The following is a 26,242-nucleotide window of genomic DNA, read 5'->3' on the forward strand; positions in this document are numbered from 1 at the left end:
TAGCATTTTTACCCATGATGTATCTTTTGACTGGTGGCAACAACAAAAAAGAAGAAATTCATGTTTCATTTATTTGTAGTGTTAGCAACCCACACCTTAGTGTTCTCCAGGATGGGTGAATTTTGGGTTCCCACAGACAATGTATGGACTTCTGAACTCACAGGACTACTTGTTGCTGTGAGTCTTCAGAATCTGGCTATTTGCCATCACCACATCTGTAGACAAGAAAGACTGTTAACGCTAGTTAGACAGAACAAACACAACCCAGTGTGTGCTGGAGCAGCTGATCGGTGAGCAGGTGTTGAAATAACAGGTCTGTCACATGCAGCCTTGAGTGTGCATTCATGTGACAGCAGGAAGTAAGCAAACACTTAACCTAACGTGCCTAATGTTCTTTTTTCCTAATACCACGTTGATACCCTGTGGTGAAATGTATGCTGTTCCCACACCAATCTAGTCACCGGCAGTAATTAATTTCTAAGCTGATTTCAGAACTGATATTAATCAAGGTGTAAAAAAAGTTTTTGACATGTTGGATTATTATTCATGACCAAACATTACAAAGTTATGGCCGAATCTCCACAGCTGGTTGTCATGTAATATTAACTATCTGTTGTTTTTGATAGGAGTGATAAGAATAATATATCTGTCAACGTAAATCTTAAAAGCTCAAAGATTTTGAGAAAAACGTTTTATCCTTAATTTTATAAGACAGAAACCATTTATAGTAGCATGTCTGTTTTATTTACAGTAGGCGTAGGTGCTTCTGGATAGCTCGATTTAATTGTTCTATTAATTGCATTACTCCTCTAAGCTCCTGATTATGTTTTCATTGTCATCTGACTGTCACTGTATTACTGTATGGTTTCCCAACAAATCATCTAAACTTGATTCAGCCATGTACAGCATTTGTATCTGGATGAGTGACGGGATGTCCTTATTAATCAACCGTGTCTCAGTAAACTCCCACATGCTTGTGGGCTTAACGGACTCTTGGACACTGTCACACAAGTAGGCACTTCACAAATTGCAAATACCACGAGTGTGGGTACTGGGACCGACCCAACATGAATGGAAAATAACATCCAGTAGGAATAGTTGTAAATGTTAGCAAACTAGGCTAGGCTAGCTTCCAATAGTATAAAGTCATTAGTTTAGCCTGCTAATTAGTGGAACTTCACAGAATGAACTCCACCCCCCAAAAAATGTTGAAAATTGTAAATGAACACACGTCTTAAAAGGCTAACGGTACATAACCAACACTAAGTGGGCTCGTTCATAAAGGGGAAGAAATGACTTGTAACATAGTTTTTAAGCTAAATAGTCTGATGTTCCACACAGTCAGTGATACAGCACCAAAGAAGTTGGCAGCACATTTCCTAGTAATCCAGCGCTCAAATGTCTGTCAACTATTACCATGGGAAAAAGCCCACCCAGAGGCTTGAAGCTTAGACTCTTAACCACAATGAGAATTTTAAGATGGGGTTCATCTTCTTTTGAAAATAAACAAAAACAGAAATATTCTGCATAATAATTGCTGAGTCATTATAGTTTATTTGTCCTGAAATGTGAGAACAATTCAGATTTCAGCTCAGCTTCAAGGGATGTTAAAAGACATTTGTTACTATTAAGTGAATGACAGTGTCGCACAGTGTAAGGTGTGTGCACTGAATCAATGGCAAATATAATAATAGAAATGGAACAGACGTCCTTGTCCCATGGTGAAATTTTCTACCTTATGTTTAATGTACTCTTCAGATAATTCAAAGTGAATGAAGCTTCTTTCAATATACTGTAACACAATATCCAATTATAGGCTCACAGGCCAGCTGCCTCTGTGGACAAATAAATTGTTTCAGTGAGAAACTAATGCGTCTGAGAATAATGGTGGGTGCTCAGGATGATAATGTATACTAGTGTCTGTGTCTAAAACTTATGAATATTTTGTTTCAGTATGCAATCAGAACCCTTACATTAATCATTCATGGTCCTTGTGGCCCATTATTTCTGCTTTTAAATTATTAATGCTTTGGACTGACTTTCTTCACATAATCAAGTACCTATTGTTGGCTGCCATACATTGCTCCTGTATGTGCATAAAATAAGACATTAAATTAAAGTGTATACAACAACAGTACTCAGAGCAGATTAACCTCTGGTTCTTGTGATTTTGAAGTCTTATGTCTAGTTAATTGTGTTGGAAAAGACATCAGACGCCGTAAATGTCTGCATAATGACCAAGGCTGCATGTCCTCTCTGTCCCTCCCTCCTCTCCCCAAACCATCCATCCATCTAGAGTTTTTCTTGGAGCTGCTGGACAATTCTGAGAAGTCTCTCAACAGTATGTTCACACGGACATACGGGAAGCTGTATATGCAGAACTCAGAGGTGTTCCAGGACCTGTTCACTGAGCTAAAGCGCTACTACACAGGGGGCAACGTCAACCTGGAAGAAATGCTGAATGACTTCTGGTCCAGGCTGCTAGAGCGCATGTTCCAGTTGCTCAACTCCCAGTACCACTTCACTGACGACTACCTGGAGTGTGTCAGTAAATACACAGATCAGCTAAAGCCCTTTGGGGATGTGCCCAGGAAACTCAAGGCCCAGGTCACCAGGGCCTTCATTGCTGCACGGACGTTTGTCCAGGGACTAATGGTGGGTCGGGAGGTTGCCAACAGGGTAGCCAAGGTGAGTTTAATTTTCTTCTCATAGCTGTTTTGGCTCTTGTTGTGCTGCTTGGCTCTTAAGTGAGCCTGTGCAGCTGAGCGCTGTTGTATTTTGCTTAATGATAAAACTAGCAAGGATCTCAAATATCCTGTAAGATTTTAACTGACTGCAAATGAATGTCTCTTCTGTGACACTGGGTAGTTTTCATGAAGCCATGAATTATTTGAGTCGATACTGTGGGATTGTTCTGCTGGATGTTACTAACACACAAGAGAAACATGGGTTCAAGAAAATATTCAGTCATTCATATCTATTCTGTTTTTTGCTGTACACACTGTACTCAGAGTATGCACCCAGTGCCAATACATTCTGAATACTTTGCAACCTCTTCTGTGGACAACACACTCTTTCAGAATTAGATTGCATCTGATTTACTTATTAAAAGCTCAGAAAAAAAGCTGATCCATATGAAGATTTTTAATTTTTTTTATGCACTTCATCTCCTAGTGTGGTGGCCAGTGTGATGCGTTTTTTCATACAACTGGTGGAGTGCGCAGTGCACTGTGTGCTCACCAATCACCCGCAGAGAGCAAAGCTTTGCCAAAGAGGAAAGATTAAAGCTCATTCCTCCCGAGATTTCTGATGTGGTTTTGTTTGCAGCCCCTCTTTGCTGTTCTCATTTTTAAAAATTTTCAGCAATATGTATCAGGAAAATTAGTGACATTTTCCACACTGACAGTTCATTTGACAATATGAACAATGTTGTTTTTCTTTTCTGTCGTCGTTGTTTGTGGATTGGATTGAGAAATTGGTCGATTAGTTTCTGAAAAATAAATATGTTTTTAGAGCATTATCAAACACAGGAGATTAAAATGTGTTTTTAAAGGCTTAGTGGAAATGTTTTCTGATTTCATGTTAAACACAGAACTAAAACTGGAAAAATTATATAACCAAAGCTGTTTGCTGTTGGTGGAACACTGCTCAGAACTGCTTTACAAAACAGATGCAAAAACTGTCACAAATGATAAAACTAGTAGCAAGAGTTGTTTACATTCAAATTTCAGCATTTAATTTTCATTTAGCTTTAACACAGAGTCGGTTTCTTCCCTCAGTTAAATCCATCATCAACATTTAAAACATTTGAGTCTGTTGTTATATTGTTAGGAGTTTACAGAACACAGTTGAAAACCTATTATTACTATTTCAGCTATTATTTATGAACAGGGAATAAATATGATAGAATGGCATGAAAGAAAATACTCCTTGCTCCATTCTTTCTTAAGCACTTTTTAAAAACATGTAGATCTTTTATAGTCATGGATTTGTCTTTGAAAATAGAAAACTGTAGTTAGGTATTTTGCAGTGCTTATTTCTCTACCAATTTCATTCAATTACCGATAAATCATAATGACAGTTTCTGTTGGGCAAGTTGATGACCCTACCAAAATCAGTATCCTTCACCTGCAATTAGACTGAAATAATACAAAACTGTAGTTTTTCACAAGTTCAGACATCAGTTGTCTTCAGAGTTTGGCCACAATCTGATTCCTTTTTATCTGCTTTTTAGCTTGAAACTCGCTGCCCCCCTTAGTTCAATAGGGGACACATATTGTCTGAAGAGGAAAGAAGAAAGAAAAAAGGAGCATGAGTGAGAGGAGAAAAAATAAATGAGATGTGCTCATTTTGAGAAAGAATTTTAATCATTCTTATGTTGGAGGCTTAACCGACTCCCTCTGATAAGCAGTGGCCTCACAGAGACAGAGACAGATCATAGAACTGGGTAGATTGTGAACTTAACTAAATGCATTATGTTATATAAGAACTTAGGCATATGACCACAGATAAAAAAACACGCTTCAAAAAGACGCTTCAGCGGTCAGCTGGGGCTATAAATAGTGATCATTTTCATTATTAATTAATCTGAAAATCAGATTATTGTCTTGATTAATCAATTTAGTTTAGATTCGTAAGGCTACTGGATTTAAATATTGAATGTTTTTAGAAAATATTGAATGTTTTTAGAAAAACTTTTTTTTCATATGTATGTTATGTAATTAGTGTATGATAATGCGTGTGGTTAAAGTCAGTAACAACCAAACTTAACTATCCATATTATCATTACATACATGAAAAGACTACATTCAACTTCATAATCTAATTTAATGATTCCTCTGCATTAGACCAGTGCTAAACCACTGCCAACTGTTATTACTATCGAGTCTGAAACTGAACTATCAGTTTGATTTATTTTCATCCTCCTCCTGTACCAACTGTACTCACATAATTAAGGGGGATTGTGGGAATTCGCATCATGATAGTATGCACCATATTACAGTGCTATATTATCCCCACTTTACCCCTGCTGCCATATATCATCTCTGAAGAGTCAGTCATCTTAAATTGTTTATTATTATCTTTTAACTTGCCACTGAGCTAGCTTTCCACCAGTCCTCAGTGGCACAGCCTTTTCAGACGAAGAGTTAAAATGAGCGCCTCCATACATCTGTCCAAGGCTTAAAAGGCACCGTCACTCTGGATCAAATCCCATATTCCCTGCTTCCTCATCAATTATGAAGTGGAGCCAGGAAACTGTGGCATTGCTGAAGGCTGTCAGGCTGGTGAACGACCACAGAACTCGAGGTGAAAAGTTGCTTGACATGACAAATCACCTTGACCTAAGAATCACCCCCGGTACTTGCTGCTTTCAGCGACAAAAAGCCACTTGCATCTCCTTACAACACAGTCTTGGAGTAAAAGCCAAATTTTTTACTTTTTAGGTGTAAGCACAGCACAATGTAGAAGGCACTTTCTGTTCAATTTCATATCCATAAGTGACAAGAATTGATGTGCTTTATGGTAGAATGCTACACTTATGTGGTGTTATTGTTGCAATTTCTATAGCTTCAGAAATCAGTGTTTTGCTTTGTCTGGTCATTCAGCAGTTTCTGTTATTTTAGCTGATCAATCACGAGCAAATGGTGGTCAAACACATCTCATAGCTGGACTGCAGTGACAAACACACCTTCCTGTAAAGTGTTGTTCCATAAACCATCTGCCAAGAGAGTGGAATAATGCATACTTTACCTTATATCCTGTACTTATGTCAAAAGTAAATTTACTCATTGTGCAGAATGCATGTCTTCAATGTATAGCTGCAACAGTGTGTTAAACAGTTATTTGATCAATAGAAAATTAATTTGCCACTATTTTGATAAAATTTTAACTTTTAAAGCAGTTTTCAAGCAAAAACCCAAATCTTTCTCTGGCCTCAGGTTGTTTGCTGCTTTTCCTGCTTTTCTGTTTTAAATCATTTCAAAGTAAATATCTTTGGGAAATTTTGAAATTCTGACATTTTACCAACCAAGGAATTAATCCAATTATTGAGAAAATAATCAGTAAATTAATCAATAATAAAAAAAAAAAAATGTTTATGGGGGAGTTAAAATGAGAAAATACCCACTGATCAGTGAAAGACATAAAAATTCGCAGAATATATCATCTTGTCTCTGCCACAGGTTTTTAGTGCAGTTTATATGTGAATTGTTGCATTGGCCCATGTTGAGTTGTTCTAACTAGCCACCATTAAGGCTGTAATTCAAAATCCAATCAAAATCAATCATGAAATTCATAAAACCTGAGCTTTTAAAATGACAAAATGTGCCTATTTATATAGACTTAGACTTGTTTTTATTGTCATTCAACAAACACACCGTCGGTGTACATATTAAACGAAATTTCGGTACCTTGGCTCACAGCGGGGTGGACACATAAATTATCCAAAATACAAATATTCACAGAATATAAAAAGAAATGAAAATAAAAGAGTTAAAATTACTAAGTGTATAAAAGAATATAAAAGAATAAAGTGACAATTAAAGAGTAAAGTGACAATATGTATGCTTTCCAACGTCAGTGTGCTTAATTTTCCATGTTTCTTTAACACAAGATGACACACTGACAATGATGAGCCATGCATAATTACTGCTAACAGACAGTTCTGTATGCAGCAAAGTCAGAACAGGAGAGATATCACCCTATAAAATGGGATTGGACTCGACTTGCACTGAACAGTTTCCTGGACGTCGATCCTGGATTAAGAGTAGAATCTCTCTGGATTACAGTTTATGATGACCATTAAGAGTTTTATCCTGGGGGTACTTAAAACACAGTCCAACCACAGTAAGACCTGCTCAGAGAAGATTGCAGGGATTTGGACCTTTTCATGGGGTTTAAAGTTCAGGCATTTAGAGCACTTACCACTCGCTCTGCATGCTCATGGGAAGCTGGCCTAGTCCATGGTGCATATTTAGTCATGATGATGGAAGGAAGTAGGGTATTTTGTGCTGAGGGATTTGTTTTTCCTGATGGCTTATACTGTCATGTTGATCTCATTATACACTCATTTCCTACCACGAACTGTCAGATAATTTAACATTAAGCTCTTAGGCAGTTTCTAATCTTTACACAACATTTACCTTAGATTAATGCTCTGCCAGATTACTGAGCCTTTGCTGACATGTGAGAAATACCAGCATCAGTTCCATGTGGTTTCCATAGTTTTTTCCTGGGTGTCTTTTTACTTTTCTACTTTATGCAGTCACTATCAGTGTAGCCCACTTGCTGTCAAGGCAGAACAGTTAAGTGCTTTCAATACTCAACAGTACAAGCTCAGACAAATGTGCCATTCTGAGCCAGTACTTTGAATTTATCAAAAGTAAATGGGAGTAAAGTGATGGAAACATGTATAGATGACTTGTGTGCTGCCAAACCTATTAATTTTATTGCAGCTTTGAGCAGCTCCTCTGTTTCATTTATGCAGTGCATTGTGGGACAATAGCGTCCATCAATAAACAAGCTTTTTTTTTGTATGTGTACTGACTTTTTTGAGTACACTAACTACAGTGGCCGAGAAAGGCCACGCAAATGCAAACGTCGCAACACAAATACAAAAGCTGCAACACTTCTACGAGGTGGAAGAGGAGGAGAAGTAATTGAGACCTTCTTCAGAAACTTACAATTATTGCTGTCATTATGTGATTGTCACAAATGAACAATCCTAATAATTACCTTCATATTTTAATATTTGTGTTGTGTACTTAAGTTAGCTTAAGTATAAGTATCTGAAGAAGGTTTCACTTCTCCTCCTCTTCCACTTCGTATACAGAAGGTAACAATTTCCATTGTGACTTACTTCCGTTGTGAGGCTTTTGTATTTGTGTTGCGGCTTTTGTATTTGTGTTGTGGCTTTTGAGTTTGTTTTGCTACGTTTGCATTTGCGTGGCCTTTCTCGGCCACTGTAGCTACCTGTTTTTCATAAGACACTGCACTTAAATGAAAGAAAGTATGCCACGATACACCACCACTGTCACTGAATGTTTGGATTCACCTTTTTTGCGCTGTTGAAATAGGGATCTCACAGCAACAAACAAAACCAAAACTGGATTCACTAAGCATTTCAGATGTGTTTTGAATAATATTAAATGACATATAAGTAGAGTCAAGGACATTAACAAGATTTTTTGTTCCACTGGATTCTTAGGAAATTTATTTTAGAGCTGCAATTACTTATTTAAGAGACACCACTTCTAGCTGAAGAGAGACAGACAAAATGCATCTATTCAATCAAGGAAGTAAGAATGTATTATTGTATCCTTCGTGTTATCTAGAAGACTCATGTGTAGTTCAGTATCTGTATTTGTGATGGGTATGTTTCACAACCACATGGGGGTTAGAACAATTTAACGGCAAATGCTGCTCAGGGCAGATTAAGTGACCTCTTCCATGTCAGAGTATGGTCCATCCATGTTTCTCAGCCGAGGTCCACTTCTACAGATGCACTGGACAAACTTGTCTCTCTCTCTTCCTCTCTCTCTGACTGTCTCCTTCTCTCTTGCTGGCTCACAGCTCACACAGCTTGCTGGGGATAAGGCCTCAGCTACAGTGCTGTGACAGCAGATGGCAACTGGCTCAAAAAGGTTGGCACGTCATCGGGAAATGTGCTGCACCAAAGATGTCCCTTTTAATTAAAAGATTTTGATCTGTGGTGAACTGCAGAATGTTGGAAAAAATGAGAGACAGCATGTGGTCTGAAATACAAGGACATGATATGAAAGGATAATAAAGAAATATACTGTATACTCCTTTCTACAGTATATGCTCCTCTCCATTTTATACTGAAAAAAGATACAGACTCAGTCAGCCTGATACTGAGTGGGAGGACAGAGAATGAAATATGAAAGGACTGGAAAGGATGGAAAATTAACAAACTAAGAGGAAAATACCCATCAAATTTTTAATAAAAAACCTTTACCCATCTGTCTTATCAAAGAACTACAGCAAATATGTCATGTCATCTGACTGTACCAACCCAGATCATATCCTCTGACTACTTTTTTGCACCTTGATTTAAAGTGGATGGCACCACATTTTTATTTAACAAGCACTTAGAGAAGGTTGTCAGCTCCGATGTTGTGACATTTGTCCAGAGGTTTCTTGGCAGCCACAATAAACCTGTTTGCCACTGACATTCAGGCTGGGCTGCAGACCTTCAGAGTCAGATGGACACAGGGTTAGTGCTGCACTTTAATCCAGGAGGCAGCACAGCAGATGGATAACAATATAGTGTATGCAGCTTTTGTTCCCACTAGAGATGGTGAATGGCTCATGGTACACTGTCCCTAGTCACTGAGCAGCGTGGGCTTGGCTTTTAATGTGTTTGCACTTGTCTTGGTAAATTAAAGAAACAGTCCCAACTGCTGCTCCAGACATGCCACATAACATGGTATATGTCAGGGTAGATCAACGGGCGATCTCGTGCACCACCAAAGACAGACACTTGAGCTGACTTGTGTGGGTCGCAGGGGCCTGCCAAGTACCACGGTGTTGTTTCATGGAGGCACAGCTGCTCACATGTGGATTATTCTGTCAGTCTCAGACATTCATTGATTTGACAGCAGCTGATTTTAGTGCAGCCTCTATGGAATTGTCTTTGGCTCCATCTTACATATAACATGCTGAGTGGAGGGAGACTCTGAAGTTCACAGAGTAGCATGGAAAGGAGACGTGATTAGCCAAAGTACAAAGTCCTATAGACCGTGTTTTATTATCAATGACAACTTTCGTGCATACACTCACGATGCCTTATGTGAGGCTCTGTCTGTGGCTGTACTAAAGGATTAATATTCATCTCAAGTTTACCAGACTGTTTATTTTAAACACTCTTAGTCTCTAAATGTGTTTGTGAATTGGCATCTTTGTGATTTACAACTACAGATATATTTGTGAATCTCCATCTATTTGTGTGGATCTTTGAGATGCTGTTCTAGCAAACTGTGTGTTGCCAAGAAACACTCAAATGCTGTTTAGCTGGATGAACAGATACTGCTGTTTTCCAAATATCTGAAGAGCTGTCTGTTGTATTTACTTTTGAAATATAACCTGGTTCACACTACTCAATCAACAATTCATAATTTAAACCAGAGAATACGGTGCTTTTTTTTAGGTACACATGACATAGTAAAGTACTTTAAACATTTATAGACCATATATATATTTGGAATTGAACAATGGTGTCAGAGTCCAACAAATGTACACACTCAAACAACAAAATAGGGCATTTGTCAGCACCTTTCACGAGGACCTCTATGAGCATTTTCTGCTCTGGCACCCTTGTGATTAAGATGTGGCTATGTTTAGGCAACTAAATGGTCAGATCACCTTCATGGTTAAAGGAAAGCAATACTTTTCTGGAGAGGACAATTTTTTAAGGCATTACAATAGAGCTCGTTCATCACAAAAATTGTTCCCATGTTCCCGAACCCCCTTTTGTTGCCTGGATGTGCAGAAGCATGATTAAAGTGTTTTATCATCTAATGTTTGCCAAATTATATGCTTTCATGAACTCATTAAAGTCAGTGTGACTTGGAGAAGTCTAGTAAGAGAATAACCATTCAACAGTGGCACAAAATATTTGATATATGTTGACTCTTGATTTATTTTTCTTAATGCTACAAGTAGTTAACTGTTCACTTAGGACACTTAATCTGTTTTTGCTCCTCAGAAATTTAAACCATTTAAAGGTACTGTATGTATCACTCAGAAAACCCTTGATATTAATGACACCAGTGGACGTTAAGTGAACCATAGTAAACTTGCTACAAGCATTTGGGTTTTCCTGGAAAATATGTCCTAAGTCTTTTATACTAGTAATTTTCTCTAACGTAAGAATTTCAGATTTTTGTTGCAACATCCCTAACTGCTGTAGTTTTTGGAGGAAAGTAGACCTTAAGTGAAGTTTTGCAACCAGGCACGTTTCTCTTGGTAGCAGATGGTAGTCTGATTTACACAGTGACAGATCACTCATATTGCCATTGACACTAATGGCTGTGGAATTGAGTGGGGACACTGGGGCAGCAATGCAGTTTTACATCCATGTCCAATCAGTGCAAAGCAATGCAACCTGTCACAATAATTATGACAGAACTATTGAGACAATTTTTTGGCGACAGCGTCACTGTCCCACAAGTGTTCCCCTTGATTGGCCTTGGTAACTTGCAAAGTCATTGTCATTTCTCACAACTTCATTACTTGGTGGCACAAAGCAATTTCCATCGTCTGTGCTCTTGTCAGTTACCCCTAAAGGGAGTTCACGCCATATGTGCATGACAACACCCTGTCTGATAGACAAGGTGATGCCTTCTGAGAGCATCTTTTAGAGTTATCGCTCACTATAATAGTGAGCCTTGTCTTTTTATTATAATGATTTAGTTATCTTGGATATGCCTTCTTGCTGGTACTGAAAGGTGAGTGTAATGGCTCCTGACTGTGGCCTTTATGGGATTTAGAAATGGCTTGCTTTATTATTGCTCAGGTTTATTGCACTTATAATCTTAATTTTTAATCCACAATGAAGTTAATGCTCACACCAGTAGTCTAATGAGTAGGCCACTTTTTATGCCTTATCCCACTCTCGTTTCTTGAAGAAAATACTTCATTACAAATAAAAGTCTGACATTCAAAATTTTACTTCACTAAAAGTACATCAGTACAGCATGATTACAGCAAGTTTAGCATTACAGTAAGTTTACGTATGTGTCAAATGTGAAAATAGTCAGTATGGTTGTTCCAAGGTCTGGATTGATAAACAAAGGGGATACAAAGTGGATAGAGCCTTTGCAGTCAGGGCTCTGAGAATTTGGAATGACTTGCCTGAGGAGATCAGGGCAGCAAACTCTGCCTCATCTTTTAAATCACTGTTAAAAACCCACTTGTTGGAAATTGCTTTTCAATGATTTAACTTCACAGCATTTCAGTTCATTTTATTCTAATTGTGTTTTATAAAGTGATTAGATTTTATTGGTACTTAGTTTATTTTATTCTCTTTGGTTTTTAAATGTGTTCTGTTTAAATTGTAACACGTTTTGGAACTGTGTTTTCAAAAGTGCTATATAAACAAAAGAAAAAAATTCTGCTATTGTTGGTAGCAGTATTAGTATTATTATGCGGAATGGCCCCTTTGCCACTTGAAGTACAGATCTGAGGTACTTGTGATTAATTTGGTTATTTTCGTTTTCATCCTGTTTTATACTTTTGCACCATTACACTGCAGAGGAAAATATTGCACTTTCAATATTGTCACCTGGCTCACCTGGTGGAGCGCGTACCATTAAAGCCCATACCGCAGTGGCCCGGGTTTGAATCCAGCCCAGGCCCTTTGCTGCATGTCTCTGTCTCTACATTGTCCTATCAATACAGGCTGAAATCACCAAAAAAAAAAATTTTTTAAATTAGGTCCACCTCCACCAACTATAGCAGTAAAAAGCTTCTTACACACTGATAACAATAATAATAATTAAATGTAATAATAAAAAAATCCAATATAATATACTGTAGTTAATTTTTCTGCCTTATTAGTGCTTTCACTTTTGACACTTTAAGTTATGATACTTAAGTACTTTTACATAAAAGACATTTTTCAACACTGGACTTCTCCTTGTAATGGAGTATTTTTATATTGCAGTATTGCTACTTTTACTTAAATAGAGGGTCTGAATTCTTCCTCCATGGCTGCAAAATTCACATGTGGACCCACACACAAACACATGCTCTCCATGCAGCGTGGCTCTTAAACATCAGATGAGTAGGTTAGTGTTTTAATCTGGATCTGTGGCATCTCGTTCCCCAGTCCCACCCTCTGCCTGCTGTGAAATATTCCATCCACTCAACTGTAAATAAGTGCTAACAAGATTATCAGATTACCCTTCATCTAGGGCAACCGGCAACTGCTGGGCACAGTCACTGCAATGATGTAAAAATCCCTGTAAGATAATTGTGTTAGGAGACACCATTTTATTGCAAATTTTCCAAAGGCTCACAAAGCTCAAGGGCAGCTTAAATCACTTTTCCTATTTGCAGTATGAAATATATTTCTTTGGTTGCCGCTAAAAAGCCACACTGGATCTAAAGAGGGTAGTTGGATCAGGTCTATAGTTAAGAAAATTCTCCCAGTGTTTTCTTCATGTCTCTTAAATAGGCTGTCTAGAAACTGGGCCATGTTTAATTGAATTGACAGAAGCAGATTAATCCCAGAATTTTTAAAAAATTATTTAATATTCTGATGAATAAATACTGTACTTTATTGTACAAGTTGGAAGAAAAAGTATGATGGTATAAAATTGTGCAGAGTGATATTTGCCATGTTTTGCTGATGTTGAGTACATGATACAGTATAATTTATTTTCATAAGAATCCTCTGTAATGCTGCCATCATTTATACCATAGCAGTGCAACAGTGAATTTATTAAGCGAGTATATTCCAAAGTCATCCTGTCAACTAGTTTTTGTTTTATGATTGTAGTTTAAACTGGATTTAATGTCTTTGCCTAGGTATAGTGACTAGACTGGCCTGAGCCAACAGAGAAAACAAAAGGGACAAGCTCTCTCGCTCTCTTTCCTCTGTCACTTTACAAATATATTTATATGCAAATTAGCTGGTGAAATGAAATGATTCAAATAGCTTGATAGGAAAATGTTATATTTAATCTGTGGGGTTTGAGTCATTGATGAGGGAGAGAGGTTGCTGGAGATGCATGGATGTGGGAGAAAGTGGAAGTGTAATCTAAAAACTGTCTCATCCCTGTCTCAGTTACAGTAAACTGATGAATTGCACGTAGCAGTCAGATGCGACTTACAAATTTATATGTGTGATACAGATTTTTTCAATGCAGAAAGTGAAGACAAAGAGTGACTAGACTGCTAGGCTGAGATCTAAAGGTTATAGCTCCATGTGGGCTGACTCTGGAGATTGTGAAGTACTATATGAGCTCTGTAAGTCATCTACGAACAAAACATTACAGATATAGTGATCTCAGACTTTTGTAAATGCAAGAAAAAAAATCTTTGGGGAATATGCGGCTGTTCCTTCCAAAGCAAACCCTGTGATTGGCATGTATTTGGTTCTGTTTCTCAGTCCAAATGTGGCGATAGCACCTGCCTGTTCCCTCTGTTTGTCTGCTAGTGTCTTGTCCGGTTTTCTCTCTCCGTCTGTTTCATCTGTATCTGTCTCTCTGTTTCCTTGGTGTTTGTTTCCCTGCGTCATTGACAACGTCTACAGCCTGTTCTTTCTCTGTTTGCTCTTCATTTTCTTTCTTTTTTTGCATTCACTCCAGCACTGCTTGTCAATGAGAAAATGTAGAAATTAAATGCTTGTTAGTGTACTACAGAATATCTAATGACAGTGAAGGGTCCATCAGGCTGAAAGCAGGCTTAATTAATACTAAGATTAAAAGTGCAGAAATAAATAATAGTGCAAAAATAAATATAAAAATCATTTATAAATACATATATTGGCAATACTTTAAGTCAAGGTGTGTAGCATTCATTAGCAGCATATAAACATTTAAGAAATGTTTTCTAACACACTAGAAAGAAGATATAAACAGATGTTAGTGTTTATTAATGTTTCTGTCAGCAACTATAATTGCATGAATCAATAATATAATTTAATATAAACAGTGTCTTCCCAGGAGAAGTTATAATTGATGACAAATACTGTACACTACAAAATATCCTTTTTTTTTCCCACCTGTGTCCAACATAATGCCACAGTAACCTGACACGTACATGGTTTCCATGCATGTCAACTGTGAAATGTGTCCAATCAAATGAACCTTGTTTGTGAAAAATTCCCATATGTTAACCACACTCCCAGAGTGATGTAAACAATTTACAAGAACACATACCAGAAGATGACGCGCAGCGATGGAATTGACAGCTAGCAGCCTAGTTTAATGGCCCTCTTACAAGACATCGCGTGATGTCAGTGGCAGATTGCAAATGTCAGAGATGGTTCATTTGATCCTTGTTGCCGGCTGCCAAGCAGCAGTGGAAGCAAATGCACTAATAGCGTACATTTCCGTCTTCCCCCTCTCTGTCTCCCTTTAGCTTCCTCTCCCTTATTTATCTGTCTCATCTTTTTTTTTCTCTCTTTCTCTCTCTCTCTCTCACACACACACACACACACACACACACACACACTCTCACATATGCACGCACAGGTGGTCTGGTCATTGTGCCAGTAAAATCAAAGACAACCTGCAATGTTAAAAGCAGACTGAAGCTGGATGTAGTGTCATTGCACAGCCTCAGATGTTGCCATGGAGCTAAAAAAGTGCAGTGATGTTGGTTCTCTTTTTGTTTCTCTTTTCAGTTTCCTCCTACTTTAGCTTTCCCAGCATTTATATCATTGAGCTTTGTGCTGTCTCTACATGTTTCTTTTTTTTCTGAATACCAACAGCATTAAGTATCTCTCAGGCAAAAAAGCCAGTTATAAATATTTCATACCACTTCTCAGAGAAATAAGAAGAAATCGGAAATTAAAATCAAAGAAAAAGTAAAAGATTTCATCAACCATGCTTTTATTGCATGTCAGTTCGTCCTGGAAAATAGATTCCTCCTGTTTCTCTTCTCAAGGTTTCTTTGTGGGGTTTTTTATTTTTGTTTTTTTGGAGGGGCGAGGAGTGAAGGGTAGAAGGCTATGGATGCTGTACAGATTGTCAACCCCTTTAAGGCAAATATGTAATTTTGGGCTACACGATTAAAGCTGACTTGACTAGACCACAGTGTTAGAAAAAACAAATCAATCATTGTTTTTCTCTGATGATTTAGCTCTGATTGCTCTAGATTTAGACTTTTTTTTTTTTTAAACACCACTTCAGATATTTTTTCTGTGATGGGTAGATTGGTTGAAAATGGTCTTCCATTGGCTGGTCCTTCTTATGACCACTGCTGACCATTCTGCCAACCTTCCCAGGACACACACACACTGACACACACGCCTGGAGTCTCAAGAGTGTGGGCTGGACAAAATCTAAAGTCAAGCATGAATACAGAGGCTGACAGGCCAATTATCAGATGTACTCTTCGTTCTGCATCCCCACCTCTGAAGGGAAGCAGAAGTGAGAATCCTGTCGCTTTCACTCAAGCTGGTACAATGACATGGCCCAACGACAAAAGGCACAGCCTTCAGAGGGAATCGAGATGGACAGAGTTGTAAACCTTGTCTTTTCATGCAGTTGTGTCTGATGGGTTTTCACATGTCAAGCGTTAGACGATGTGATGTAGTGTAGAGATGTTTTCCCTCTGAAATTTCAATTGGGGGGGTGGATGTTTGTGAAAATATGAAAATATCACTTGTGGTGTGCAACATCAGTCTGTTTTTTATCAAAACTTCTCTCTCCATTTCAGGAACCACACAGCATTCCATAAAAAAATACAAAGGTTTAATGAGCTTGAAAAGATTTGACACTGAAGAATGTTTCTTTGCTTCATAGGTGAATGTAGTTCCAGCATGTGTCAGAGCCTTGACCAGGATGCTCTACTGCCCATACTGTCGTGGCATGCCGGGGCTGAAACCCTGTCACAACTACTGTCACAATGTTATGAGGGGCTGTCTTGCGAACCAGGCAGACCTAGATCCTGAATGGAACCTCTTCATCGGTAAGAAAAAAAAAGATTTGATTCAAATCGAACACTCTTGCTCCTATTTCTCATTTTTTCTTTGAAATTTTTGTAGGGGTGTGTGTGTGTCTGTGTGTCTGTCTGTCTGACTGTCTGTCTGTGTGCACACTTGAGCTTGTACTTCGAAGTCTGCATGTTACTTTTCCAAGGCAGTGTCTTTGAATAGTCTCTGTGGGAATTCAGTAGGATGTGCTGTGTTAGATTCAGCTTTAAAGGATTTACAGAGACAAAACTGAAATCTTATTTGTGCAACCATTCCTTTTTTTTCCTGTCTGAAATGTTGTTTGCTATTGCTGGAACCCTGGCATAGTGCTTAAAGCTTTGGTCCCTGCTGTTTGGGATTGATAAAGGAGAGCAGATCCTAGGCAAACACATTTTCTATAGTGTTTCCAGCTGAGCTCGGTGAGTAATATAGCACTTCAGTTAGACCGTAAGTAGCTGGCTGCTGTAAGCCCTCCCGTTAAATGGATACCAAGAAGGCACATAGAGTGTTCCCTCTGGATCTTTTGTAGGCCAACGGTTTATTTGTTATGTACCCCAATCCCATCCTCCCACCCACACTAACAGAAATGGGGCGACGGTTTTTCTTTTTTTTTTGTTTCTTTTTTTTTTTTTTTTAAAGACATCCCTGAAGACTGTGTGTCAAGTGAACTGCACTTCTAAGCTTTTGGCTGTTTTGTGACAGGCCTGTCGTTCGAGAAACCATCAGATGACGTACCGCTTGTTCCCTCCGATGGCACGTCTGAAGTCTCAGATCAACACAGGCCCCCATGCACTGAATGAAATGTCTCACAGCTTTATGACATGTGTTAAAAAGTTAGTGTCTTGTTTGGTTGTGAAGAGGCAAATCTATTGCCGCAAAGGGACGCTGTGCTTGACAGTAATGGGAAAAGCTGTTGTTGCAACAGAATGATGAATCTGGTTAGACAAAAACACCCTTGAGGTGTAGGAAAAGTGGATTTTTAATTTTGAAACAGTTTTTGTGCATTTGTTTTCTTTTCTTTTTTTTGTTTTGTAAAGACAGTGTTATTGAGGGTATTATAATTAGAAATGTAGAACCCAAGGGATGTTTATTTTCACATGAAAGACTCATTTTTTGATGTCTAGTGACATTTTGTATTCATTATCTCTTGCTAAAGAACTTCGATTTGCTTACTATGCAGCTCGAAAGAAATATTGATTTGCCTTTCAGAGACAACTTATAAATGTATCACAGGTCAGTTCTCACCACTGGAGCACATCTTTGCATTATAGAAATTTATGGATTGAGCCTGTACATGGTCTGTCATTGTCATCCCTTCAAATAATCATTTATTAGAGAAGGTTAGATTAGAGACACAACCTTCAATTTTTTTAAGAACCCTCAGTGACATTTACCTGTGGACTTTGTCCATGTTTAAATGTCATTATTGACAGCATTGATTGGTATGACAGCAGGAGAAAGGAGACTCAAGGCTTTTTATTTAGTTTTAAACTTCCACAGCAAGAGAGAAAAGAGCGATGAGGTCTGAAAATGGTCCATAATCTTTCTAAAATCCAGCTCAATCAGGGACATTTATGTAATAAATAAAAAAAATTGCTCCTTCCTTTTATTGAAAGCATGCAGAAAAAGAAGAAAAGAATTCCAAGTCGGCTGTGTTCCATAAGAAGTGAAAACTAAAACCAGATAATGATTTTTCTTCTCCTCCTTAATGTACTTAGTTGCTTACCTCATTCTTACATTATTGGAACAAATCAAAGTTGAAAAGGGTAGTGCGACATCTGTTTCTAGATATAAATCTTTGAAAAGAACAACACAAAGCAGAAGGCACAAGGTTTACGAGGCTAAATTGTGTATTGTTATATTTAGGTAAAGTGTAGTAAATCAATGAAAACAAAACATTGTCTCTTTATTACTGGTAATTAAAATGCAGTAGATTTCCAAACATTTCTTGTGAATAATGTGATTCATTCACACTGTTTTTTGTCGCATGCTCACAAACCGGTGGAAGTGATGGTATATAGGGTTAAACCTGACTGACACTGAGCTCAGTATCTTCCACCATAAAAATCTGACACTGTATTTGCTGGTCTGTTGACAAATTAGTCTGTCCATTTCTGCAAAATAAGTAGTTAGTTAAAATGGACTAACTCTGATTTGGAGATAGTCACTAGCATAGCAATATTACTTCTTCTAATACAACACCCTCCTAAAGTAACAGGCTAACATAAAAATACCAGAGCTCCATTCTGTTACAAGGTGCTGTATATACACATCTATGGTTATTTAGAAAGCATTTAGCATTTTCACGGTGTGGAAAAAGGTTCAGGTGTAATTAATAACATTAATGCTGGCTGCATTCAAGTCAGGTGAGCTGGTTCCAGAGCCCTGCCACTGTTCATTCTGGTTCACTGACATGCTGAAAAAGATATCATTAATGTTATTAGTTACACCTGTGTTTCCCCTGCTATTATGAGCCAAAATGGCTGCTGTGAAAAACATTTCTTATTTAATACTCTGCATGTGAGCAGTGTTTACAGTTCTGAAAACAGAAAATGGACACAGGGAAAACATAAACATTTTTCTTCACTTAGAGTTGAATTGCCAGATAAAGATTGGCAGTGACACAATGTGTCCGATGAGGTAAGCCTTTCTGATAGATTTAGTCTTGAAGCCCTTCCAGGCCGTCTGTGTGTGTGTGTGTGTGTGTGTGTGTGCACGGGTGCGCGTGCGTGTGTTTGTGTATTAAGCCCTTGGCTCATTTTCAGCTCAATACAGTAAAACGGTCGACCTGAGAAATATAGTTACAAATAATATCTTGTAATTTGTAAGTAATGAAATGGCTTCACAGAAGGACTTTTCCTAAAATCAGTCATTATCATCATCATGCTATCAAGCTATGTCTCTTAGACAAAGTAGAAGCATAACATACATACAGAGTCTAAATAAACAAGTTATGGCTATGGCTTTATAGTACTACAGGAAACTGCAAACATCTTTTGGGACTACCAGAGAAGCCAGTTTCAATAACTGGAGCACAACTATAGCACTGTATGAACTTAGTGTTGTTTTCCTGCTTCCTCTTAAAAATATATAGAATGATTTTTGCGTGTTCCCTCTTTCCTAAAACACATCAGCTGCCTCCGCTGACGTGTCTGTAGACAATAATTTTTGGCGAGTGTAGAACAATAAATGGAACATGCCTTATTATCTCTCTCTCACTTGCTCTTTCAACACATGAAAGTCGCATGCTGATATTCTTTTTTGTTGGGAAAATGATGATCAGGACTTACCTGTCATTTTGTCACAGGAAACATCTTCTGATGAAATGCAGCAAAAGACACATTCTCTTGCCTCTGCTGAAAATATGAAACAGGGAACTCTTGTTGCAACAGCTGAGAAGGTCTACAGGGTTTCTTTAAATTTATTATTTATTTTAGTAATGCTGACACAAAATGCACTATATGTCTTGGTGGTCTTATTGTAACAGATCCCTTTATCTGTGCATAAAGTAAATCTATGAAGTAAACACACATAATAATACACTGATATCATTGTTGGAATCCCCTTCCAAAATAGAACAAGATCTTTAATCAACAATATTCCGTACTGTGCGCATTCATATACGAGGGGTGTTTGATAAGTTTGTGACCTAAGGTAGAAGGAGTCAATTTTAGAAACTTAACACATTTGTTTAGTCCAGCAGCTGATGAGCACATGGATCCCTTCTTCGTAGAAGTTGGAATCTTGGTCCCACAGAAAGTCGTCCACAGCAGCGATGACATCATCATCACTGTCACAATGGCGACCAGTGAGTTCCTTCTTCATCCTGAGGAAGAGGCAGTAGTCTGAGGGAGCCAAATCAGGTCAAATCAGGCCAAGGACCTCCTTAGGTGATAAGCCCTTGAGACCGAATTGGGGGATGACTGCATGAAGGCCAATGTTGTCCATTTTCTCAGACAGCGCTGAGTTGCAATTTTCAATGACCCAAAATAGAAATACCACAAAAGGTATTAAGTTCAAACTTTCTGCATAATCACTGTTTGAGTGATTATACAGAATGAACAATTTAACAAAACATTTAAGGATTGTGTATTTCTATAATGTGCTCCATACTGCATATTTTTTGTCTCATCTCATCCTAAGTACTTGTTTTTTTTTTTCTTTTTTTTTGCCTTGTTAATACTAGATAAGAATAGATGTCCCTTTCCATATTACATAGTTGACAATTGACAATTAATGAATAACAGCAGAGGATGAAATAATAAGCATCCTCAGGTTCTGTTGTTACAAAAACATTAACAACAGAACATGATTTCAGTTGTAAACCAGTGAAGGCCTTTTTTTCAAGAACTCTAAATGCTGCACAGAGCCATTAAAATGTCACTTAACATTGAGCCTTAACAACAGAGAGCCAGAAGAATTTATGAGACTCAGTGTATCACCAAACAAATCCAGAACAAGCTTGAGAATGAAAGTAAATTCTAGGCAGTCCAACAAATTAATAGCCACTGGTGATTTTAATACAAACACAAGCAGTTTGGATATTAAGATGTCAGTATCACACTGCAGCTTTTCCAGGCATTAGAGGGGAGAGTAGAACAAATGTGCTACTGCTGTGTTTATTCCTGAAATCTGTGTAACATTGAGACAATAATGACCTTGGTGAATACTTTGATGTAACCTACATATCACTATGCAGAGGAAAAAGAAGAATGGTCACAGCGTCCATGCCGTACATTTCAAAGTTACAGTCACAGTACAGTAGTTTACAGTTTGTAAAGGTTACTGTAATGACTTCATGCCTTCCAGGCAGTGAATGGAAGACAGACTGTCAGTGAACAATGAGCATAAACCTGAGAAAGGATGTGATTTACCTTCTCATACCTGTGCTGAGTGATTTTTTGGCATCCTGACTTTTAAGTGTGTGTATGTGTGTGTTCAGATGTTCAGGGAAGGAATTCATGGTTTGGCCAATGGATGATACCACACCATCAGTCACCTGCCATCATGACAAATTTACCCAGCTCTGCGTCATGACAGACACATCATTATCATTTTTCTTGTCAGCACCTTGTTAAAATACCCTCTGAGAGAAAGAAGGAGAGAGAGAGAGAGAGAGAGAGAGAGAGAGAGAGAGGACTTGTACTGTAATTCATACACTGCTGTTTTTCAGGCTTATGCCATGATCAAGGCCATTTTTGAGTGGCAAGTAACATCAGTGTAACATGATTATTTCAGTCATACATGGCCAAAATTAATGGCAGAGTTTAATTGACTGTTGTTAGTGGTGTTAACCACTGTCACCAATGACAGACTGTCTTTCTTTGTGGAGTGTGCATGTTCTTCCCGTGCTTGCGTTGGCTTCCTCCGGGTACTCTGGCTTCTCCCACGGTCCAAACACATGCAGGTCACATTCACACTGAAATTGCCTGTAGGTGTGAATGTGAGCGTGAACAGTTGTTTGTTTCTATATGTCATGCCTGTGATCGACTGGCGACCTCTCCAGGGTTTACCCCACCTCTAGCCCAGTGTCAGCTTGGATTGGCTCCAGTCTCCACTTGACCCTGAAAAGGATAAGTGAAATAAGCTAATGGATGGGTGATTGATAAACCCCTTCCTAAACAACTGTAACTATGCACGGCAGGCTGGGATTTCTCCATATGTTAAAGCAATGAGCATGGGGTGTTGTGAGACCACTACTTAGATTACTATGTACAGTAATAAGTGAATTCCAATCATTACATATCATTAACTAACTTGGTTATATTGTTTGGGGGCCCATATTGGTATGAGGAAGCTAAAGGAATGGCAATTGTAAGCAACTTCATATTTTCACAGTTTTTATTTTACAATTCTTCATAAAAACACAAATGAAACCCATTTTCAGGATGTTGACCATTTAAATGACAGGAGATTTGCAAATCCATTGTAGGCTATTCCCTTATTGCATTGCATACACATTATTTCTCCTAATTGTGATATAGGCTTGAGTTGTCCTCTGTTGAGTCCTTTGACACCACAGTGTAAGCAATCCTCATTGATTTTATTTGCTCATTTCTTTTTAATTGCATGGATTGTGTCCCAGTGTAACCGGACCTCCCCACAACCCACCAGTTCATGAGAATTCAAGCCAATATTTTTTCTGTCCTCCAAGAAGGACTTTCTGTGGAGATTATGAAGATGAACACCCTGCCAGAGCTTAACTTTAAATGATATAGATTGCTTGGCTGAAACTAAGCTCGCAGCCTGCTTTGCAGCACTGTGTAGCCTTCACGATGTGTAAATCCTTTACCTTTCATACTGTAAAAATCCTACAGTGTCACTCAACAGCCACATTTTTTAATTGAAGAGTTATTCAGAGGATTTAAATGTCATACTTCCTCAAGTATGACATATAAATACTGCATCTTTGAGTTAAACCTGAGACACTTAGCAAACACAAACACACATACACAGACACACAGGCACTCAAACTGACTGAGTATGAAGCACAATGGTCTCAGTAACAGACATGACAGGAACAAACAAGCTAGCTAGTGCATTTCTGCCTGTCACAGTGCTGAAGGCTGGATGACTCACTTAGCCTAGTGGAAGTGATCTCCATATCCTCAGCATCATCAAGAACCAGTATCTTTTCTTTCTAATTGCTACTGGCTGTGCAGAATCGGCAGTATGCTTCTTTTCTGTATATGTGGCAGGAATGCTTACGCAGCTACACTTTAAATATGAGCAACATATCCTTTTTGCAATACTATGAGTTCCCACAGCTGATGACCAGCTATGTTTTATTTAGTAATTTTATTGCCTCCACACATATGCACACTGAATCAAATCAAATCATCTTTATTTTCATTTTGGGGGACCAAGGTGCAAAACTATAAAACAGTTAAAACAATAATAAAATAAATAGATAGGGAATAATTATGAGTATCCCAGATATATTGAAGACTGTATAAAAATGAAATAAAGTGCTCAGGACAGGTATCCAAAATAAAATATGCGAGTTAAGAGTCTTTTTATGAAGTTATGCTACAGCTAGTCACAGTGAGATGGATTGGCTATTAAGCAGCCTGATAGCCTGTGGGAGGAAGCTGTTTAACAAGGCTTGTGGTTCTTGATCTCCTACTATGGAACCTCCTGCCTGATGGCAGAGGATTGAAGAGTTTGTGAGGTGGGTGTGAGAGGTCCCTTACAATGCTCAGTGCCTTGTGAGGATAAGATAAGATAATACTTTATTGATCCCCAGAGGGAAACTTAGTAGGCATCTGTTGTGGTGAAGCTTCTGAATAGAAGGCAGGGTGACTATGATGATCTTCTCAGCTCCCCTGACAACCCTCTGCAGGGATTTAGTATAACTGTTATTGCACCTCGAATACCAAGTGGTGATGCAGTATGTCAGCACACTCTCCACTGAACCTCTGTAAAAGGTTGTGAGAATGTTAGGGGGGAGTGTTGCTGAGTGGGGGGGGGGGGGGGGGGGTGGGGGTGGCATTCTCCGTAGATCAGTTGGGGTGGTAGAAAAATTGGAATAGATCCTGTGATGTGGGGAGGCTGGCTGTGATGTACCACTTCATTCACTATCAGGGTCATGGCAACTGGACGGCAATTGTTCAGACAGGCCCCAACTGGCAACAGGGGGAGTTTGTGCTCATGCACAGGACAGGCTACTGAAACCAGCTGCGCTTAGACCTCTGCCTCCTCTTCTGCTGCTGCCGGTTACTCTCCCTCTTCCACATCGTCACCCACAAGGAACAAAGCTACAACATGATAGTAACTAAATGTAAATATAGTTACTATCATGTTGTATATTCATCATGTTGCAAATAAGCCTTTTCCCCCAAATGTCGAACTATTCCATTAACCTTACTGGTAAACATTTTCCAAAGTTGTGTAAAATGTAAATAATAAAACAAAGAGCTGAATGGCAGTACATGAAAATAAAGAGTTAGGCAGCAGTGACATTACTGTCTTGCAACTGTAGCAGTAAAGAAAAATGTTAATGTAAAAAGACCTGAGAGTTCATATGTGAGAAATAACAGACATGGTATTGGAGACTTAGGATGAACTAAAGTAAATCAGACGTGGCCTAAAGCCAATAAAACTGAAAAAAGTCCTATCAAGAAGTATTTGTTAGTGCTGTTATTGAGCTTCAGTCCAGCTGTAAGTGCCTGAGAGAATGCCTGTGGAGACTCCCCAAAGACAGATATGTTGGCAAATTAGTGAGTCTTTTGCAATTGATTCACCTCTTGCAGCTGCAAACTGGAAAGAGCTGTTACAGGAAACTGACTCTGACGTTGTTTAGACAAATAGTTTTGGCAGTCTTTGTGTTTGGACAGCAGTGTTTAAACTAAGACTGAAGGTTGAAGTTTGTTTCACACTTTTCACTCAAACAGTGAACTTCTTCAGCATGAACACGAGCATTACTGTGGATGTGTTTAAAAAGTACATTTAACACAGGTGAAGAATGCAAGTTGTGTCTTGTGAATGATACTGATACTATATCAAACCTGGTGGGGCAGTACTTGATGGGAACAAGCTGGAGTTTTCTTACTTCATTCCCTTTCTGTCTATTTCATTTATAAACAATATGAAACATGTGCATGTCATTTTATAATCTGGTGCTTAAACTAAAACGCAAATGCATCACTGTACTGTAGGACACATTTGCAGAGACATAATGTGTTTATAATCTTTTATTGCATGTCTGTATTTTCATCTGCTGAGACTGAGCCCTTCAAAGAAAGGTCAGAGAGCTCAGAGGTCTGTTGGGACAAAAATTAATCCACGGCTTTACCCCAGTTAGTCTCTGTAGGGCACTTTTAGGACATGGATTGTTTTAAAAACCATCTACAGGTCTCCCAATTCTTGCTGTAATTATTGTTAAAGGAGTACTCCACGAATTTTTCCACTTCTATAACATTGTTGAACATAGGATGGACTGTATCAAAAAGTAGATCAAAAATTGATGCAGCAGAACCAAATATATTGTGTTTTTTTGCTTGTTTTTTTTTATTCTTTTTCCCATTCTTCTTCTTTGTCAAAGCCAAAAACAAAAACAAAATACAACAAAACAAAATAATAAATGCACACAGAATTTTGAAAAATTTAAATATTAATACTTCCTGCTACTATCATTTTCATGTTTCTGTTTCACCAGTATCATCAGGATTTTTCTTTCCTGTTTCAGAGTTCATACTGTATTCTGAAGTGGCATCATCTCCAAGAGGCATTCCATGATTAACAATTAAATGCTGTGCTAGTCAAAAAATAAATGGAAAAGCGACAGCGGAAACAGACAACAGATCAGAGAGCCATACTGTTGTATTTAAGTGACACATTTGCTCATTGAACAAAGCCAGTGTCGTTTTTCTCGCAGCTTGTCAAACTTGCGAGCATGTAAACAAGCAACTGTGTCCCTGATGCATGTGCAGTGACGCAGTGATGTCTTGCTGACATGGAGCTACTCTCCAGATCGATGAAGCAGTTGCAGAGTTGTTTTTGTTCCTTCATGTTTATTTTGTCATCCAGAACAACAGTGTGGTTTGTGTGCACAAAACACTTGTTAGACAAGAGAAA

General features: G+C 38.3%; 1 protein-coding gene across 1 annotated transcript in view; it reads left to right on the forward strand.

Moving 5' to 3' along the window:
* The window catches only part of gpc6a (glypican 6a), a 120,536-nt gene that overhangs the window by 60,860 nt on the left and 33,434 nt on the right, over positions 1-26,242 (forward strand). Inside the window, exons 3-4 of the mRNA XM_041036320.1 lie at positions 2,297-2,688; positions 16,497-16,662. Of these exons, the coding sequence (XP_040892254.1) occupies positions 2,297-2,688; positions 16,497-16,662 (558 nt within the window). The remainder of the gene's footprint in view (positions 1-2,296; positions 2,689-16,496; positions 16,663-26,242) is intronic.

This window comes from Toxotes jaculatrix, chromosome 1 (assembly GCF_017976425.1).
Source record: "Toxotes jaculatrix isolate fToxJac2 chromosome 1, fToxJac2.pri, whole genome shotgun sequence".
NCBI lineage: Eukaryota > Metazoa > Chordata > Actinopteri > Toxotidae > Toxotes > Toxotes jaculatrix.